Source organism: Cuculus canorus, chromosome 4 (genome assembly GCF_017976375.1).
Source record: "Cuculus canorus isolate bCucCan1 chromosome 4, bCucCan1.pri, whole genome shotgun sequence".
In the NCBI taxonomy this organism is placed as follows: Eukaryota; Metazoa; Chordata; class Aves; order Cuculiformes; family Cuculidae; genus Cuculus; species Cuculus canorus.
The window spans coordinates 44,373,584-44,395,918 of NC_071404.1; the positions used below are offsets into that span (position 1 = coordinate 44,373,584).

At 41.9% G+C, this 22,335-nt stretch overlaps 1 protein-coding gene across 4 annotated transcripts in view; it reads right to left on the reverse strand.

Moving 5' to 3' along the window:
- The window catches only part of FNIP2 (folliculin interacting protein 2), a 53,569-nt gene extending 34,128 nt beyond the window's left edge, over positions 1-19,441 (reverse strand). Inside the window, exon 1 of one of the 4 annotated variants that reach the window (XM_054064989.1) lies at positions 19,221-19,441. In XM_054064989.1, the coding sequence (XP_053920964.1) occupies positions 19,221-19,315 (95 nt within the window). In that variant the 5' untranslated portion in view covers positions 19,316-19,441. Of the gene's footprint in view, positions 1-1,290; positions 1,852-19,220 lie in introns of those variants that run through there. The other 3 variants (XM_054064990.1, XM_009558458.2, XM_054064988.1) reach the window with 3 other exon arrangements.
- Positions 19,442-22,335: the final 2,894 nt, after the last annotated feature.

Consider the following 22,335-nt stretch of genomic DNA (forward strand, 5'->3'; position numbering starts at 1 on the left):
AGTCAAAAAAAAAAAAAAAAAAGAAAGAAAACCAAGCTGTGTATATTCATACAACATGAAAACCAGGTCTACTAAAGATACTAAAACACTACAGATATTTTTTTGTTGTTGAAAACAAGCCACAAGATTGGAACAGGTTACAAGATATCCTGGCAAGTTTTCTCCCCAGATCCCATATTAACCTATTAACCTTAAGTTTGCTTTATTTTCTCTTAAATTGGCATATAAGCTACTTTCTTTTGGCTTGTTCAACATTCCTTCCATTACAGACATGAGACACAGAGGCAAGATCTCTCTTGCTGGGGGAAAGCAGACTCATTGGTTTCTGGCAAAATGTCACAAAGTTGCCTCATTCTGCCCCAATTCAGAATTCTCAGTGAATACAGATCTCCAAATCTTGATCTTTACAAAGAAAGCTTTTGGTTCACCTTTAAAATCATCAGCATGTATGCAATAACTGAGGAGTCACCTATTAATCTATATTAAAAAACTACTTCAGCTGACCTTAAAATAGTTTTGAAAGCGACTAACCACACACTATTTCAGTGCAACAGCTATAGACTAGAGAAACAAGAAGGCTGAAATACATCTGTATACCTACATATCTATCTATATTTTCCTGCTTCTTAGATCAGCAATCCTGAATATATAATATTTTTTCTAACACCCTTGGGTGTTAGAATTTTGAAAAAGCTGCCCTGAACTGTATTTTCAACACAGGTACATAGCAATTGCGACTCAGACATTGAAGACATGCTGGTACGCATCTGAAAGAGACACCACAAAGAAGTCAAAGAAACACATTCATACTCCAGATTACTTTGATGTAATACTTGATGTAGAGGTCATTTACAAGTAAAGCGGAGTGTTTCCCTCTCATCCTTCCCCTCCTTCATAGCATTCTCTAATGTTTGCTCTGCACACTGTTACTACTTGACCCACTAACACAGGAGGAGGGAAGAAAAAAAAAAAGGAAACTAATTAGAAAACTAGAACAAGAAGGTAAGATTATTTAACCTTAACTGAAAAGAAAGGCAATTATCCCTCACGCCTCAGTCTGCACAAACATGTATCTCTACACATCAGAGTCAAAAAAGCAGATTCAGTTTCAAACAACAGGGAAAACTTTCTGGAGTATCAGTCACCATCATCAGTACTAATAAGCTTCTAATAGAATTGTTCCAATTATTTACAAAATAGCCTTCAAGGCACATGATTATAAATCTAATAGCAACTACAAATGTCCATTCTCTGTCAAAAATAACATATCAAAAAAAGTTCCATGCATACCTGTTTTGCAGCAGTCTAGTCAGTTTGCTCACACAGCTGATGCTTTTATTTCTCACAGATTTTCTAATCCTTTCATCCAATTTGTTGCAAGAGAGATTATTTCCAAGTGGCACATCGGTGCTGTTTCTTGCTCTTTCTATTTGTCCCCCTGTGCCATTTGTAGCTTTTGGTGTGCCCCCACACATTTTCTTTTGCTACAAATCCTCTGTAAGGCTCTCTCAAAGAAACTAAATACCCGCTGAAGAGATACAGCCTCAAGCCGATTTCTTTACTGTAGATCAACCATTAACGAAGGAAATTTACCATAAGCTTTCTTCCCTATACAGGAACACAGTCTGCTGAATTTCCTGTTAGGGGAAAAAAAGGTAAAAAGTTCTTCATATATTCTATAAGCCATTAATGCAGAACGACAGCTGCAGTTAATGCACTGCTGCAATTATTCCAAACAGAGGAGAAGGTATGAGTTTCAAAGCCATCGTAGACTTGCTCTTGCTGCTGCTAGAGTTTTTCCTACCAAGCTTGGTGCAAAGCTGTAGCAGATACAACAGCTAATATTGACTTTAACTATGTTTGTTTCCTGGTATGTGATTAGGTAGCTGGCAATTATGTAGTCACAAGACTGAACCATATGGCCTCTTAAAAAAAAAAAAAAGCATAGTTGCTTTTGTAGTGACTCGCCCTGAGTTGCAAGGTTGTGCTAACACGGGCTACAACACCCTGCTAATGGCTCTCATGTGAGCAAGTGTCATCTGACAACTCCTAGCAACCTCATACAGCTTAGGAGCAAGTAAGAATTTGTCGTCATTGCCATATGGTTATCAGTTAAAAAAAAATTACCAAGAAACGCACTAGGTATTTTACACTCAAATGCTTTTACTTTTAAGGACAAACAGAATTTAAATTTGGCCAAGAATCTATTTTGAAAAGCTTTGAAAGGGAAAACAACAACCAAAAAAAAGTTCGTCACAGACATCAAGTTGGTTGATGAGAACTTATAGTCACACACCTATTAAAACAATTTAAAGGCAGCACTGATGACAAAAATATCTAGTAATATACTTCTGACCAAGAAAATTTAAGTTTTTTTTTAAAAATGAAGGAACCTGATATTTTCTTCAGGCTAAGGCAATTCCACTGCAGAACAAAGCTCTCCTCTCTATTCCTGACTATAAAAGAAAAAGATTGTACAATTTGCTTATAATTTATGCCTTAGAGATTTCCCCTACTCTCTCAAAATATTAGACATTTTATAGGACAACAGCCATAGTGTTACTTTCAGATTAAAAAGGATAAAATAACTTCACCTGATGATCACCCAGAAATACAGCAGTGGAGTTAGAAGAGACAGTAAAATTTCAAAACCTAGTGATACATGCTACCTGCTCAATATCAGAGCACCCTTCTTAAAAGGATTTTGTAACATCAGTAAACCCCAACCTCTAAACACTAGACAAAAGTTAAGCAGAAAACTAGTGCAAGGTTAAGTTGGACAGCTTGCTTAGCTGTAGAGGGAAGCTGACAGCAATAAAAGCAGCTCAGTTTTGATTCCCAGAGTAGTGGCAAGTACTAGATCACAATCGCTCCTCCCAAGTGACAAAAACAAGAGAAAAGCTTTGGCCTGTTCTCAAGTTATTCAAATGTTCTAGGAGAGGACTCCTAGAACTCCTAGCCCTCACCTCATTGAGCAAGACTACACTAAACATCACTGTTTTGTCACCTTTGAAGTGAAAATAAAACAACCAAGAGATGGCCAAGCTCCTACACTTTGACTAAGACCACCTATTGATAGCCTTCCCTTCTGTCCTCTCTTGTCCACCAAAAAAAAAAAAGAAAAATCCAAACAGATTTCTGAAACATTCAGTTAAATGACAATAACACTGGATTCCCGTCAGACTGGAACTAGGAACTCCTGTAAGCTCACTAAATAGACATGCTTCACAACATCACCTCATCTATAGATGAAGTCATCTGCAGAATACTATAAATCCCAAAACACTCTGGGCAATTACCACAAAAAAAAAAAATCCACAGAATAGTTTCTGAACAAAAAAAAAAAGCAAACCCACACATGGAAAACACTGAGTACAAGAAGTCGGTAATATTGAACACGGAAGAAAGTGACATGCTCTGGAGATGTAATTCTCTGGGAAGCAGAGTTTAATCAGCTTTTCCAGCCTATGTGACAGTATGTCACCTGCTCTGTCCGAAGGTCGTTTCCCATACTTCACCTCCACTGTGAGACAATTGCCTAAATGATTTCAACTCAGGGTAATGCTTCAGCAAGAAAATTTGGGGTGGGAGAAAGAGGAGGTATATATGTAACGGTGGAGTTATCTAATTAAGAATAATTTTCCGTGTAAGTTACAGCTGTCCACTAAAACTTAAGCACTGTTTTCAAGTCTAACAGTGTATCTGCAGAACCCCCTGTAAGGTTTTATTTTCCAAACAACTTTTAGAAGCAGGCTTCTAAAAAGTGGAAGTGTAGGAAAACAGAAAACTGGAGTCATACCTGCTGTTTCAGTGAGCACTTGTTTTCGCAAAACCTACACTTAGCAAAATTGATACACAAAAATGCCTACGACTCAGACATTCAGGATGACTGCCAAAACATGTGTTTAAAGGTGAAGTGGAATCTATTTTGGATTGCTTAATGATGAATTTCCTCTTTTGGTCTGTTGAATAGCTTATGTAGAAGATGTAGGCTCCCTTCTTCCCTCACAACCCTATGTTGCTCCTCCTCTTTTTAAAACCTTGGATATAGAAGAGCTGTGTTGATGCCACACCACATTCTTTTTCCACAATGATTTAAGGTAGACCTAACATGGTAAAGAACTATTAACCTCAGATGAACCACCTTGTTCAAGCATGATACATAGTTACTAGTTTCATACAAGTTAGGCAGGATACATTGCAGATTAGTCACGCAACAAGCAAAGGAACATGTTATTTGCAGCACTTCTATCTCAGTTAAGGTCTTTCTATAGAAAGAGTTCTTATGGACAAAAATATTATATAGTCACCATATCAGATCACTGTAGAGACAGGTTGCTTTGTTTAAAGATAATACTATGTGAAAATCTGGATAAATTTGTTCACTGGAAAGCTAGAATTTCATAGACTCCCTGCTTAGGGAAGGAGAACATACTGGATTTTTTCAAGATTGGAAGCATTTTTCATTATCTTTGTCACTAGAAAGCAATACCATAAATATGCGATACCAATATGCCCCAAAAAATCACCACAAAAACCGCACACACTTGATAAAGGCTAATAGACCTGTATAAGTTCAAGTCACCATAAACTGTACGCATCAGCTTTCCACAAGCAGCAAGGACAGGCTATTAAACCAGTGTTTCACAACTCAGCCAACTTCTGTAAATTTGGATTCACTGTTTGTTGGCTTATCTACAAGCCAGAATTTTGGGAGCTAGATTTCATACAGTGTCTCAGTGATAATGTAAAAAAATCCAAGTAACTAACTGAACAAAAAAAACCAAAAACCCCAAAACCCCATGAGAACAATGTCCTCGAAGTAGTACTACAAACAGCACAGAGACAATGCTCTCAGTTGCTAGCTCCAGAAACGGAATCCTTCATTAGCAAAGAGGAAACCTCAAGACTTGTAATTGCATGGAAAAAGTGCATACATTACTTGTGTTTTACCATTAAGAAAAGTGTGTTTATTTTTGTTAAACTAGGACTTTCAACAAAGGTAAAATACGCATTAAAATTAGCACTCCAGATCTACCATCTAGTTTTTTTCCTCAGTACAGAAAGCCTTGCTTAGTCCTTAATCAACTTTCCCCCTTCCAGCCCATCTTCTTCCCTAACCCCCATAGCTTCTAACAGCTAAGAGAGCTCAGTTTACCTAAATTAAGTCAAATATTTTGCAGAAGTTTTTTTCAATCTTTATCATTAATAATCTTTATCAATTCAGAAAACTGAAGGTTTCCTTAGCAACTTAAAGATCTTTCTTTTTTTTTGTTGTTGTTTTGTAGGGTTTGGCTTTTTGGGGGCAAGGGGGCACATTGCAGTTTTGAAGGGGTTTTTTCTTTTTTTTTTTTTTAATTTCTCTCTTTCTTCTTTTCCATTTATCTTTTTAATGGCATCTCCAGTAATACATTTCCAGCTTTCACTAAAGCCAAACAGACTGAGCCAAACGGCAGCAGCAAGACAGGAGCAAGCAGTGCTTGGTCCAGCGTTTCTGTTGACCTTTGGGGCACAGGCCACCCGGCCAGCTGGGCCACCCCACCTCCTCTGGCACACACTGCTGGGGCTCAGCTAATGCATCATTCCCATGTCACTTGTTCCAGCAGCGCCATGTGACTGGGCCAGCATCCAGGAACACAGCTACTAAATACAGACACTGCCAAGGCACGTCTGAGAACTGCCTCTGCCAGAAAACAAGATGAATAGAAATCTCTTATCCTACCAGCTTTACTGCCTCTGCCATTGCCCACCTTCTCCCGAGCAGAAGGAAGTACTACACTTTGCACATCTGAAGGAGATTTTCGAGCAACAGCACAAGGCAGAATTTGGTATTTATAACACTGTACCATGTTGCATTTCAACATTGTATGAAAGTACTGACAGATCTCGGACCTTAATATCTCCTACGTAAATGAGAGCAGGCCAGCACAGACTTTACCACCACACCTTAAGACTAGTATCCTGAGGCATGGGTTTGGTTGCCTGCCTTTTCCTGTTCCTTCTCCTTCTTCTCTAAAATTCTATAAAGTTCTGTATGCTGCTTTCAAGCCTTTGTTCAAAGGAATAATTTTAGCATCTGAAAAATCATGACTAAGAAACAATATTTATTAGACATAAGTAAATACATATTAATGCCAGCTGATACAGAGATACGAACAATGTTTGACACCAAACATCCCCCTCTGTTTATTTCTAGACAGATGAAAAATACTCCTTTTGCTAAAACACAAGCACTTTCACTCAAAGTAACCGAAAACATCCACACACTAACAGAAACAGTTTCTTCATAAACTTCCTCCACTCCTGCTACGAAAAAGCTCCATTCTGAAGAGGGCTCTGTAAATTTCAGAGGATATAGCATTCTCTCTCTAACTTTATAACCAAATAAGTCTAGCATACCTTCTTCAGGAGTGCAGAAAGCATTGCAAATCTGCTCCTCATCCTTGTTCTGAACATGCACTCCCACCGCATAAGAGAATGCGCTCGAGCAGGTCTAGAGGCAAGCACTACCCAGCACTTCATTGCCCTTCTTCCAAGGGAAAAGGGTTCAGATGGGGTCAGATTCAACTAACCTAAAATTGCATATTCAGTAGTATGAATTCACAAAAACAAACAAACAACAAAACCAGTTACCTGGTTCTATGTGCATCCTCCCAAATTCATAACATACGAAACCAAAGATATCAGGTGTGGTGATCTAGCACTGCTGAGAGCTGAAAACAGCCCATGTTTCTTTGATCAGCTAATTTACAGTGGGCTTTCCAATATTATGTTAAACTGTTGTGAGAGCAAGATGTCTTTTAAAATAGGGATTGTAACTGAAAAGTTGGTCTGCAATAATCAGGAAGTGAATGAAGAAAAACTAAGCTTGTTGGATATTTATGAGAATTTACCAATTTATCCTAACAGCAAGGAGAGAGAAAACATCCACAAGAAGCCATGCTTGAGCGTCCAAAATCTGCTATATCATGAACAACAAAGTCCATTGCCTTTGTCTACATGAATGCCAGGAAATCCCGATTAAGATTGAATGAAGTGATAACAACAACGGATATAACATCAGCTCCGGCATTTTTCACCAGTTATAGCCAAAAATATGTTTTGTTCCTCTGTTGTTATGATATTTTGTCCATTCTATCCAAAACACTTTACTCAACCCTCCCTCATAAGCAGCGCATTAAAGGTAGCTTTCCAGTATCTAGCACTGAATCTTGAAGGCTTATGTGCATTTATGTTCAGGTTTCACTGGAAAGGGAAGGAGAATCCACATCTTATGACCCCATACAGAAGATCAGGGTAATTATATCACTCATACCATAATACCTTCTCAGTGAAAAACCTACACACAAAACCAAACAAACAAACCATAGTCGTGCAGCTGACAGGCAAGGGCAAACCTAACCTTGCTGCAAGACACTAGGCAAGAGAATTGCATTCCGTTTACCACCAATTGCGCAGGACTCTGAATGTCTAGTCATTAACTTATGAAATAGCTTCCTCCTTAAAGCAGGCCAACTGCTCTAAATACTCACATCAGATCCTAAATTTTTCTCAAAAATACTGGAATTCCATTAAACTTATAGGTTTATACAGCTAGGTTTATACATAATTATAGCCAAACACACCCAGTAGCATGTTAAGATACAGCTGCCAAGAAGCAGTCACTCTGTCAGTTATGAAAATGATGTCAAACAAAAAAATAGAAATCAGAGAAAGAGCCAGTTGCAACCTTGTCATGCAATAGGAAAATGCTTCACACATTGAAGATTCATAGAAACAAACTATAATTTCCAAAAGGTCCATCAACAAGCTTATGCAGTAATTACTTAGACAAATTAAAACATTTCTCAAGAGAAGGCAAGAATTGGTCAAGCTCCTTCAGTGCTCCCCAGTAAAACTTTGTGTCAGAAAGTCCTCTAAAACGGACTTGATTTTCTTCAGAGATTGAAGAAAGAGCCTTTGTAAAAACTACAGATTCAGGACAACTGAATTAAAGAAAAAAAAAACAACAAAAAAAACCAAAACAAACAAAAAAAACCCACAAAAAACCTCCAAAACTCTCACTTTCTTTTCTAGTCAAAAGAGGGCCCAAGGATACAACTCTAATGAAGTCTATATTCTACCCAACTTGCAGTGCCTTCAGTAATGCAAATCCACTGCTTCAGATTTCTAGTTCACCTGCCAGCACCACATTACAATACAAATATATACTTATTTTTTTAAACAGTAAACAAAGTTTAATTCAGAGGTTCAAGTTATCTTTAATGTTACACCCACGTATTTTTTTTCCTCTAAAACAAAGAAATCGGGCAGATGTAGTATCAACATATACACAGGTCCATTGAGTGGATCAGTTGTTTCAAAAAAAAAAAAAAAAAACCCTAAACCCACTTCCACTACAAAATAGTGTTCTCTTCTCATTTTCCTCTTAATTGCACACCTACCTCTGGCCCCATTATTTGGTCCAGTTATACAGAGGCATTTTTTACTTACCAAGCACCACCATAAAGTGCCAAATAGCAAAAGCTAGTTTTCAAATACACATTTTCCTAGTTCTACTGAAAAGCATTCCCAAATACATTCCTGTCCATAAGACTGCACATAAGAATTTCTGAACACAAAGATCTTCGTACTTGAAATTGTTTCTCAACTAAACTGTACTCTGACCTAGTCCACAGTGGCTGGCTGGCTGACATCCTTGAGTTTCCCAAATACTGAAGTAATCAGTTGTTATATACCCATTCTAGAAGTTTGAATCACATGTGAAATCATTTTAGTGTTTAGTAAGCATGCTTTATATCCATGGTCAGATGTCATAAATAATGCTTATAATCAGAGAGGGTTCATTTTTCTGACTCTAACTTGATGCGGTTTAGAAATTCTTTTAACAGTTGCTAAAGCAGAGGTTGGCACTCCTGAACCTGTTTCAACTGGCTGTCATGTGAGACCAACCTTCCTCCAGGCTAACAGCCAAGATCAAGAACTCTGATGCATGTCACCACAGTTGTCTGCCAAGCAAGCTGAAGTGGTTACCCATTCCCAGCTCTTTATTCCAACTTTCTCAACATAGCTGAGGACTAGAACATATAAACCCTCCATAACCATTTCTGCAGGAAGTCTGACAGCTTAACACAAACCACTGCAAGAGACTGTTATATCGCTGATCTTTACACAGCCATGACTGAGGAGGGCTCCAACACTCACTATTCTATCAACACTGCTGTGGATGTGACAGAAGTCCAGCAAATAATCAACATCAGCACAGCATGAGAGAATGTAATATCATCTTGTACCACTGCAGCCACCTGCCAAGACTGGAGCCTCACACACACAGCTTAACCCCGCTGCTGTACAGCTGGGCAAAGTGGTTTCTGCACCTAACTCACCTCTTTCCTTGTGCCTGCACTAGAGGTCACCAACTTTAATTTCCAGCATTTTAACAGGTTTCTGCCCAGCTTGTTTAACCAAATCACACATTGAAACAAGCCAAGACTTCAGGCACCACTGGGCTGTGACCAATGGCATGAGGTTTAACAAGGCCAAATGCTGGGTCCTGCACTTGGGGCACAACAACCCTATGCAGTGCTACAGACTGGGGGAAGAGTGGCTGGAAATCTGCACAGAGGAGAAGGACCTGGGAGTCTTGATTGACAGCTGACTGAACATGAGCCAGCAGTGTGCCCAGGTGGCCAAGAAGGCCAACGGCATCTTGGCCTGTATGAGAAATAGTGTGACTGGCAGGGAGGTTATTCTTCCCCTGTACTCGGCACTGGTGAGACCATACCCTGAATACTGTGTTCAGTTCTGGGCCCCTCGCTCCAAGAAGGATGGAAGGAGCCAAGAAGGCTCTGAAGCGTGTCCAGAGAAGACCAACAAAGCTGGTGAAGGGGCTGGAGAACAAGTCTTCGGAGGAGCGGCTGACGGAGCTGGGGTTGTTTAGCCTGGAGAAGAGGAGGCCGAGGGGAGACCTCATTGCTCTCTACAACTACCTGAAAGGAGGTTGCGGAGAGGAGGGAGCTGGCCTCTTCTCCCAAGTGACAGGGGACAGGACAAGGGGGAATGGCCTCAAGCTGCACCAGGGGAGGTTCAGGCTGGACATTAGAAAAAAAAAATGTGAAAAATAACAATAACATGTTTGTTCATCGAGAGTGGAAACTTGAATGCAGGAGGAACTATGTAAAGGCTAAACCATAAAATATGAAGGTAGACAAATACTGTAAAATAATAAAATGATTATATATGACATAAAGCTCTGCAGACTTAGCAGGAACTGACAACCACAAGGGAGAGGCCTATCACCCCACCTGCAAATTAGCATTACAGACTATAGTGAAAAAGGCCTGCTGGAGTGATTCGGAGCCTGAGTAAGGACCCCCTAGGGAGGCATGGAACAATAGCAGGAGACTGCGGATTAACTTGATAACGACCTGAAAGATACCTCGTGCAAGAAACCGAGTTCAAAGTACAGAAGTGAAGATAAGGAAAACGAAAAGGAGATCGCCACATGGACAATATCGACCTGCAGAATAATAGGAACTGAGAACTCGGACTTAGGTGTGAGCCGTTGGTGGAGCGCAGACCCCCCGGCTGCACCCAGCCCTGTTTGCTTGCTATCGCTTGCTGTAATTAATAAAATTGTGAATTGATCCTCAAAGGCTGAATCAATTATTCGCCTCCAACTTATAACAAAAATTTCACGGAAAGGGTCATTGGGCACTGGCAGAGGCTACCCAGGGAGGTGGTGGAGTCACTATCCCTGGAGGTATTTAAAAGATGGGTGGATGAGGTACTCAGGGGCATGGCTTAGTGGTTGATAGGAATGGTTGGACTCCATAATCCAGGAGGTCTTTTCCAACCTAGTGATTCTGCGAAAGGCAAGGAAGGGTAACAGAAGCAATCAAGTGATCAGCAATAGCTGATGAGCTCATGTGCCCACACAGAAAAAAATACACACAAAAATTTGTCTGAACATAAGCTAATTCCTTTGATCTGCATATTTAAAAAAGTTTCCATAACTGCCTTTTCCAGACAACTGAGAGCTTTAACATTACACTATACTAGATTCCATAAAATTAGTCACATTCAGTGAAAGAATATCAATTTAAGAATAACCTGTTTAGAACTACACATTCAACAGTTTGTAGATCAATCTCTCTGGGGTTTCCTCAAAAAAACCCACATTATGTATTCTGCTTAGATTTTCTGTACCCCTGAAGCTGTGCATTCACATACCCAGTCCCAAAGGTTGATCAATTTCAGGGGTTGGATAATACTCAAATTCAGAACTCAGTGCAAAGACTCTGCATGGAAATTCAGAGCATCAAGTTTATTCAAAGCACTGTGTTCTTTCACAAAAGTCAGTACACTTAAAGACAATAAAAGCTAAGAGCTACAATGAAGTCAAGAAGCTTCTTACAAAGTACTAGTCTCCAGATTTCTAATTGGAAAGCGCTAATATCAAATTGAGCCTATTAGCAGCTCTATTAGAAAGGTAAATAAATATTGTCAGATTGTTTACTTAATACAGCTGATTTCATTAGCACCTGTGCAATTCCACTGAGCCTCGTGGAGGAGAAAAGCTGAAGTGTAATTGCATCGAGGTGAGAACGTGCTGCAGAGAAAGCACCATACTGATTCAGTAATTACATCACATGCAGCTCAAGTTTCACTTCAGCACAGTCTAGGGAAGGAAAATCACGAGACAGTTAAGTGTGATGTTAAAACCTCACGCTCATTTACCAGCACAACTCTAAGAACCTCACTACCATCCAGGAAGCATGCTGACTGACTAAACAGATATTTTGGCTGTTGGTCATGTAAAAGCAACTGTACCTTCCCTAAATGTAGTGGGGGAAGCACAGGCACAGAAACTCCTAAGCCAGTCCTTTTGATGCCTTAGAAGAATGCTTTGTCTTGCAGTTTGTGCAGGAGCTGGTCTTGTGACCTCAATCTTGCATTTAAAAGCACGACATCGCTACAGTATTTGAGCCACAAATGCATACAAACAGGCCAAACAGAGTGAGGCAAGCAAGGTAGCAAGCACTGTTACGGTAAGAAGAAAAGACAACAGAGAAGAACCTGTGCCTGAGGATTAAGAAGCAGAGGCAAAGCACACACACAGAGGAGATAATTCACGACGGGCGAAGGTGAACAGCCACGCCTCTGCCTGTTATCAGATTAGTAATCTGACACTACCACAGGAAGTGAATGCAAAGGTGCAGACAGACACATCTGCTGTCTTCACAGTAGTACCGAATTCAAGTCCTCCTTTTCTTGCTTATTCTTTCTAGTAAGCCTGTTCACCACCACCCTACAGCACTGCTACTCCTCATCTTCTGCCTAACAAGTGTACTCACAGAAAATACTGATAATTAGGATATCAAAAGAGCATTCTTCTTACAACATTTCATCAAAATGGCATGCAAAATTTGCTGCTAATCAAGGTGTACTTAGTAGAAACAACTGTTGACAAATATAAACCACGAGACATGGCTCTAAAACTGAGTCTTCTCTTCAGAAACCATCCCTGAATGTCACTAAGGAGCAAAATAGATTAGAGATGAAATTACACAATTGTGTCAGAAGAAATACCTAAAGGAATAGGTATATCACCAAAGTCTGTAGCACACGTAGTCAGTAATAATCCAAAGACTTCTCTTTGCAAAAAAAAAGTCCTCAGCAGCTTCAATCTTACTGAAATGCCAGAAAAAAAATAATTGTTTCCTTAAAAGCAATTACTCCATTTTCTAGTCCCTCTGACTCGAGCTATTTTGTCACATCTGCTCTCTCTGGGCTTTCAGTCTTCTGTTACTCACTGTTCAGACCAAAGCTACAGCTAAAGGTATGCACCAGAAAATCCCACAGTGTCAAAGTACTATGACAAGAGGAATAACGATAACATTTTTGTGAAGCCTCTTTCATCTTCCTTTCCTCTCAGGTTTCAATAAAGCTCTTCTGGTACTTCAACTAATTTGACGTTAGAAAAGTTACGAAGTTTACTTAAGTTTACACAAAGCCAGCTTCTAATGGCAATAAAGCTCTGCATTGATTTTTAAAAAGGTTCTTTTTTCTTCAGCTTTCATGAATGTATATCCACATTTTTCAGTTCCAAGCAGCTCTGTTTTCTCACTCACATCAACCCATTTACATTAACAGACTAGTATTCCCCTACAGCATTAGCATCATTGCTTCAGATTGGAGTATATTCTCCTTGAAGTTCTGCTACCAACAACATAAGGCATGTCTAAGACTTTCTGTTGCTGCTACTTCACAAAACGCTTTCTCCTGAGCATAGTAGGTGGCAGAGTACTCACCTACCCAGTTTTGGACATGTAAACAGCAAAAGTACCCTAAAAATAAAGAACTGAACATCTGCTATCCAATTATGCATCAATTTAAGGGTCAGATGTGTAGGAAATGCACTACTAGCTAGTTAAGCCACATGAATAAGCTACTTGTAAATCAGAAATAAGATAACCTACTGGTAAAACCAATTTGATTATTCAGGCAAGTACTCACCTTTTCATGGAATTAAATTAAATAACCAAAGTACATTCACCCCTCACAGATCATCAGTAGCTTATGCATTTCTACATGGTTTTTAGCCATGTGCAAGAAAAAAAAAAAAAAAGAACGGGGTGTCTTCTTGCAACCTTAAGAGAGAGTGAGAGCAAAACTAGAGGAAACAGAGGTTATTCAGTGACAGAAGGCCTAGGGGATGGGAAATCCAAATAATTTAAAGAAGAATGGCCTTGGTTCCTGCAAAACTCAAAAGCAGGAGGACTTGGAGTTTGTTTGGTTTCCTTCAAAACAGCCCCAGGCTAGAAGCGTGGTTTCCATGTCAGAAGACCATACTTCAAATCACTTCTTCTCTAAGCTGTTTTCTTGAGTGAGACCACAATAAATCTTTCTGCAGAACTCACTCTTTAGTTCTTTCCTCTCATTACAGAGGAAAGTCTAATGCAAGAGCAGAAGTATAATAGTTCCTTAAAGTTCACCTTCAGCTGTACACCAGCATATGGGTACATCTCCCCGCTTGTTCAGGCCCTCCATGCCTGCCCACCTGCTCAGATCTGGTCCTGGGCTGCACTGCCCTTCCAAAAAGTACATAAAATAGTGATTTTCAAATGCTTTTTGAAGATGTAGCGAGATGTTTAATGATATTTCTATGTATGAAAAGTATGTGGGTGCTCAGTACTGTTATTGCTGTGTGGATGTCTCCAAAGCTGCAAGAAGCTCAAGACAAACTGAATAAGGCTTACAAGAATTTACTGGGGAATGTTTCATTTTAACAAAGATATAACAAACTGACATGCAAGCAGACTCAAAGCTCAGTACTGCTTTCTTTCCTTTTTCAGAAGGTGGAACGTTGCCAGGCTGGTAATAAATGCTCTGAAATAATGCTTAGTGAGTAGGATCTCACCAAGCTTTTCAGTGCTATGACCAAAGGAATTACTAGTATCAGCTGCCAAACAAATGATCTCATATACCAAAGCTAACAAACTGTTACCAGATAGATATCCTGCAGTTACAACATGACATCCGCTCCATTATAGACATCAGAAGGAGCAGCTGATACTTAAAGCTGAAGAAACAGCCTGTTTGCAAGTTTCAGGCACAGCTGAAATAACAACCTTTTTTTTTTTTTTACACAGAGAATCCACACAAAACATAATTATTCCGTTTTACAATATTCTTTCACTAAACATACTAGTATCAAAAAAATTTCATCAGAGATTGCAGTGCAGAACAGCAGTCTTCCAAAAATTCCAAGGCTTTTCCTTTTGTTCTTGCATCCCTGGATATAGGTAGTTCATCAGGAAAAAAAAATTAACATAACACACTATCAAAGACTGAAATTAGCATAAAACCTTAGCACTCAGTTTAAGGATAACCTCATTCTTTCATGTTGAAAAGTACAGAAAAAGCACTGATGTGAAATCCCATTCTAGAATCAGGTAAATACAATTACAGAGGAACTGCTACAAATTTAAGTACAATGAAGTTATCCGCAACCCATATACATTTCCTTAAGGCCATACCCCAATACATTAATCAAATATACACTCAGGACTTGAAACACTCTAGTGTCAAAAACACAAAATACTCTGCCTAATCCCTAAAATTTAAAATTCATGGGGAGTAGGATGCTTGGCTTTTGCAGTAACAGCTACCATTCTGCTGAGCACAAGACACTGGTAGCACTCAAAAGGTCTGTACAAAATACTCTAAATCAATCTTGTAAGGAAAGTAACATTTGATAAGGAAATAAGAAATATTAAGGGAATTTAGCCACATAAATACACATTTCTCACACACAAAGTAATTAGGATTTCCTCAGAGTGTTGCAGGCTAAAAAGGAATATATTGAACTACAGTCACCCAAATGCATCTCTTGAAAGAGTGTGTGTATACATGCGAGTTTGTATATATACACAGATTTTTATGTAAGCATATACAGAATCACATATATAGATTTTTTAGTTAAGGGAAGCACAAAGCGGTAGTAATAGAAACCAGAAGCTAAAGATCTGTGTATAAAACCGCTTTGAACAAATACAATATTATGTCACTAATTCCCTTTTCTCTGCAGCTGGTGTCCAATTACTGTTTTTAAAAAAGAATTAAGATATTCTACAATTTTTTAACTACTACCATTCTACCACTTCACATTTCCATTATTCCAAAGGGAGGTGCAGGACAGTAGAAAAGTCCTACTATGCTAATAGCTCTGCATTAACATCTTGCACCTCATGTTTACTTTCTCCTCGCCCAACAAGAAAGGGTTGTGTTTACATGAACGTGTAGGACCAGATCCACAGACTGAATTAAATGCTGCTAAGGCCTCAACACCCACACTAAACATGTTCTAGGGTTTTACTTTTGACCAGCTGTAGGCTGGTCCTAGGGACTGAATGTCCATTAGTGACAGGAGCACACTTCTAATTTCATTCAGTCCAAGAGGAACCGAGTTTATGCACCAAAGCCACTTGGCTACGTGAGCCAAAGTGCAGTAAGTGAAGATAATTGAGAGGTTTTCTTTAAAAGAGTACTCCTGATCCAAATTAAGATGTTAATGATCATGCACCCAAGAAACCATTTCCTGTGGCTCCACATTCAGCTACAGGCACCAGCTCTTTTTCTCTTTGAGGCTGTGCCAGCTCATCCTGGTAAGCAGCATGGACCTGGTAGCTTGCTGCTCTTTTCACAGCAAAAGAGAGGAAGCAGCAGTGATATTTTGTCACATTTTAGCTCCCATTAAAGGGGAGCAGAACAACAGTACACACACAGGCAGTACTTGATTACAGGCAAATCTTAAGCCTGGCTGAGGGCCTTCCGCAACAGAACTTCTCTTGGTGTTCCCTAGAAGACTAGAAAAATAGAAAGCTTCCTAATGGTGAATTTGAAACAAAGTTGTCACATTAAGTTAATCTGAGAATGTATTATCTAATACACAGATTTTTGGTGATTCTACTATTGCTTTGGGTGAGGAGGGTGCGTGAATACATTCAAGCTTTTGAGATACTCATAACAACTCACAGTCTAGGGATACAGATTGTTATTGGTCTCACAGGACCACTTAAGACAGCTAAACGCAGCAATACGTACTGAAAGCAGAGAAACCTTGCTAATGAAAACACAAAGTGGGAATAAAAATACCTAAAATGCTTGAAAATATAGGCTTGCCATCAGAAAAGAAAGTGATCCCACCACTTTGCCTCTAACGTTTAGCAGCAGCATATAGTCAATGCAGAGGCTACCAAAAGGCTGTCCTCCCTTTTACTTATACCCAACCACGTATCTCCAAACAAATTACCACTCAGCAGAAAACCTTTTGAAAAATGTTGTTAGTAGAGCTTCTAAGAGCCAATAATTACATTCCTGCACATCATCAAAAGATCACTGGAAAGAGCGAAAAAGCACTGTAGCACTGTTAAAAAGTCTTAAGGAAGAACCTTAGTGCAATATTAACAGGCAAAAAGACCCTCCATGTGCAAAATGCTTCAAATAACTTCATTAATTTTGTCTGCAAAAAACTATCAGACTACAAAAGAATGGGGGAAAGCAGGTGACAAAAAAAAGAGTGATAAGTACTTACAATAATATTTTAATGGTAACAATTTTTGTTTGAAGAGCCACATCATTTAAATGCTATTGAAGCAGAAAACTGAGTGTAGAATATCTGACCTAAGGAACACGAAGGAGAAGAAAACAATGGAAGCCTTAACCTCACAAAATACTCCAGATGGAGCAATCTTACTCATTTTGATGGTGGACATGCTGTGCAAGGAAAGAATCTACCTTCACGGAGATCCTTGATGAATCAAATATTGAAAGCAGAACTAATAACAATGGTCTCTAATACAGAATACTTGGCAAGATTTCAAGCCCAAGGCAAAATAACGCTACCTGGGAATTGCCACTCACTTTAAATATAGAAAATATATTTATTTTCTTTCAAAATAAAGGAGATACTTAATTTGTGAGGTGAATAAGTACTACAAGAAGTAACTATTAAGTACAGTATATAGACTTTACAGCTTCCTGAAATTCACTAACCCTTCTCCAATATGACTGTAGCACCAATACCGTGTCCTACTATTTTCAAAAGAATTGCATTAGAACCCAAATATCCTAATGCCATTTTGATGTTACTCTGTTTTTCACCATGATCTTGTAACTTCGGCCATGCACAGGGCCATGGCCCGCACAGCCAGCCTTTGAAACCAGAATCGTAGAAACATAGAATAGTTTGGGTTGGAAGGGACCCCAAAGATCATCCAGTTCCACCCCCCCTGCCACCTCCCACTGGATCAGGCTACCCAAGGCCCCATCCAACCTGGCCTTGAACACCTCCAGGGATGGGGCAGCCACAGCTTCCCTGGGCAACCTGTGCGAGCGCCTCACCACTCTCATGGTGAAGAAGTTCCTCCTTATGTCTAGTCTAAATCTGCCCCTCTCTAGTTTATACCCCTTCCCCCTCATCCCATCACTACAAGCCTTTATGAACAGTCCCTCCCCAACCTTCCTCCAGGTCCCCCTCAAGTACCGGAAAGCTGCCACAGTATCTCCTCAGATCCTTCTCCTTTCCAGGCCGAACAACACCAATTCTCTCAGCCTGTCCTTGTATGAGAGATGCTCCAGCCCTCTGATCATCTTTGTAGCCCTCCTCTGGACCCATTCCAACAGTTCCATATCCTTCTTATGTTGAGGATTCCAGAACTGGACACAACACTCCAGATGAGGTCTCAATGGCTCCATGATTGTGATCTTTCACATTTGGCACTATGGCACTTTATGAATGGAGATAATTTCCACCCCTCTCCCTTATCATTCTTAGTTTCAGTGGTGAAAGCCCAGGTTCCAATTCAATCCTGTATGTTATTCGATCACAAGACTAGTCAACTCAGGACAAACAAAAAAAGACACAGAGCTTACCGGACACCCATGTGACAGTCACTCTGCTCACCGGGACCAGCTGGTCTTGTGAGCAGAACAGATGCCCAAAGTAACAAAGCTTCAAACCACCAGCCTGAGCAAAACGCTGCTCCAAATGATTTAGAGAACGGTAATAATTCAACATCAGATAGAGATTATATTCAAGCCCTGAAGCAGCAATAACTACTAAATCTAACCTTCTAAGGATTTGCCATACTTGTGAAGAAAGTACAGTGAAAGGTCCCTGATGCTCAGGGGGTCACCAAACTGTGCACATGTATTTAGGTCATACAATCATAGAATACTTTGGGTTGGAAGGGACTTTAAAGATCATCTAGTTCCAACTCCCCTGCCATGGATCAGGCTGCCCAAGGCCCCATTCAACATGGCCTTGAACACCTCCAGGGATGGGGCAGCCACGGCTTCCCTGGGCAACCTGTGCCAGTGCCTCACCACTGTCATGGTGAAAAAATTCTTCCTTACGTCTAGTCTAAATCTGCCCCTCTCCAGTTTATACCCATTCCCCCTCGTCCTATCACCACAAACCTTTGTAAAAAGTCACAACCATTAATCCATTATTAATTTTTTTTAGTCTTCCTGCGCTGGTGAGACCCGAGCACGAGTTCTCGCAGCAGACTGGGGAAGGCCCGGCACCTCCCCCCGCGGCTGCCCCACGGCTCCCCAGACCCCTTCCCACTCGGACACAAAAAGCCTGAGGGACTTAATGAGAGGGAAAGGCGGGGAAGGAGCCCCCCGACCCGTCTCCCCCCTCCGCCGCTCACCTGAAGGCGGGCCCGTCCCCCGGGGTGCGGCCGTGCGGCCCCGCCGCGCCGCCGCCCCTTTTGTTGAAGAGCTTCTGGAGCAGGGTCGGGGCCATGCTGCCGCCCCCCCCGCCTCTCGCACCGGCTCAGCGGGCGGCGAGCGGCGGCGGCAGCATCCTTTCTCCCCCTTCCCCCTCTCCTCCCCACACGCCGCAGCTAAAGGACACGACGGCCCCTCCTGGCGGCCGCTCAGCGCGGGGCGCCCGCGCGACTGAAGGCGGAGGGGGGGGGGCAGGCACGCGCCGCACCACGCCCCTCCGCTGCTCCCCATTGGCTGCGGGAAGCACCGCCCCCGGCCGAGGCCGCGCCCACCTGGCACGTGGTCACGGGCGGTGGCGGTGGTGGTGGCGGGGAGGGGAGGGGAGGTTAGAGGGGGCGCGCGCCCTCACGGCGGGGTGGGTGGCACGTGCTCGCTCGCCCGTCCCCCGCACGTAGCTGATGCGTAATTTGTATTAATTATAGTGGTAACACGCGTATTAATAGCGTTTATTTTATGTCAGAGGGAGAGCCATGACAAGTGGTGTCCCTCGGGGGTCCATAATGGAACGGGGGCTGTTTAACATCTTCATCAATGATATAGATGGTGAGATCGAGCGCACCCTCAGTTTGCAGTTGACACCAAGCTGAGTGGTGAGGTGGTCACACCACAAGGGCAGGATGTCATCCAGAGGGACCTGGACACGCTGAAGTGGGCGTGTGAGAAACTCATGAGGTTCAACAAGGCCAAGTGCAAGGTCCTACACCTGGGCCAGGGAATCCCCGTTTTTCAGTACACGATAGGGGACGATGTGCTTAAGAGCAGCCCTGCAGAGAAGGACTCGGGGGTGCTGGTCGATGAGAAGCTCAACATGAGCCGGCAGTGTGCGCTCGCAGCCCAGAAGGCCAATGGTATCCTGGGCTGCATCAATAGAAGTGTGGCCAGCAGGGTGAGGGAGGTGACTCTGCCCTTCTATTCCTCTCTTGTGAGACCTCATCTGGAGTATTGTGTCCAGTTCTGGAATCCTCCACATAAGAAGGATATAGAGCTGTTGGATGGGTCTGGAGGAGGGCTACAAAGATGATTGGAGGGCTGGAGCACCTCTGCTATGAGGACAAGCTGAGAGATTTGGGCCTGTTCAGCCTGGAGAAGAGAAGGCTCTGAGGAGATCTTATAGCGACCCTCCAGTACCTGAAGGGGCTACAGGAAAGCTGGGGAGGGACTGTTCACAGAGGCTTGTGGTGATAGCATGAGGGGCAAAGGATATATACCGGAGAGGAACAAATTTACACTAGACATAAGGAAGAATTTCTTCACCATGAGAGTGGTGAGACACTAGCACAGGTTGCCCAGGGAAGCTGGGGATGTCCCATCCCTGGAAGTGATTAAGGCCAGGTTGGATGAGCCTTGAACAGCCTGATCTAGTGGGAGGTGTCCCTGCCCATGGCAGGGGGGTTAGAACTGGATGATCTATGGAGTCCCTTCCAACTCAAACTGTTTTATGACTATGATTTTACAGGACAGATTAACGATCTGGATGAGGGGATCGAGTTGCAGCCTTGGCACTCAGTGGACTCAAGCTGCCCCAGGGGAGGTTCAGACTGGACACGAGGAAAAAAAATTTTCACAGAGAAGGGTCATTGGGCACTGGAACAGGATTGAGTCACCATCCCTGGAGATATTTAAAAGACTAGTAGACGAGGTACTTAAGGACATGGTTTAGTGCAGATAGGAATGATTGCACTCAATGATCTAAGAAATCTTTTCCAACCTAGTGATTCTATGATTGGCAAGTTTGCAGATGACACTAAGCTGGGAGGAAGTGTTGATCTGCTGGAGGGCAGGGAGGCTCTACAGAGGGATCTGGACAGGCTGGATCGATGGGCTGAGGCCAAGAGGATACGTTTTAATAAAGTCAAGTGCAGCGTCCTGCACCTGGGACACAACAGTCCTGTGCAGCTCTACAGGCTTGGGGAAGAGTGGCTGGAAACCCGCCTGGCAGAGAAAGAACAGGGGGTGTTGGTCGACAGCCAATTGAACATGACCCAACAGAGTGCTCAGATGGCCAGAAAAGCCAATGGCATCTTGGCTTGTATCAGAAATAGTGTGGCCAGCAGGACCAGGGAAGTGATTCTGCCCTATAGTCAGCACTGGTGAGGCTGCACCTTGAATACTGTGTTCAGTTTTGGGTCACAGAATCACAGAATCACCAGGTTGGAAAGGACCCACTGGATCATCGAGTCCAGCCATTCCTAACACTCCCTAAACCATGTCCCTAAGCACTTCACGAGGGTCCCTCATTACAAGAAAGACATTGAGGTCCTAGAGCACACCCAGAGAAGAGTGATGACACTGGTGAAGAGGCTGGAGAACAAGTCTTACGAGGAGCAGCTGAGGGAACTAGGGTTGTTCAGCCTGGAGGAGAGGAGGCTGAGGGGAGACTTTATTGCTCTCTCCAACTACCTGAACGGAGGTTGTAGAGAGGTGGGTGTTGGTCTCTTGTGATAGGTGATAGGACAATAGGGAATGGCCTCAAGCTGTGTCAGGGGAAGTTTAGATTGTACATTAGGAAAAATTTCTTCACAGAAAGGGTTATCAGGCACTGGAACAGGCTGCCCAGGGAGGTGGTTGAGTCACCATCCCTGGAGGTGTTTAAAAGGCAGGTAGATGAGGTGTTTGGGGATATGATTTAATAATGGACAGTTATGGTTGGAGTTGATGATCTCAAAGGTCTTTTCCAACCTAATTATTCTATGATTCTATAGCTATATGTGTGCATACATATAAACATACATACGTACATATGCATCCCCTGTACATGCACACACATAGATTATGTATTTGTGATTTACGGCAATGTTTTTGCTTGCCAGCCACCTTTGTCAGGTGGGGCCATTCCCCAGTTTGGGCTGCTGGCAAAGCACCATGGTCACAGCCACCCCAGCATCCCCTCTTCCCTCATGGCAGCCAAGCTTGTGGCCTGGCAGAAGTCTGTTTGTTTTTTGGGAAACTCTCACCCCTCATTTTGCTCCATGCACAAATTCCAGTCACCAGTCCAGGAAGGTGTTAATCTGTCTTTTTTTCTAGTTCTGGTCTCTG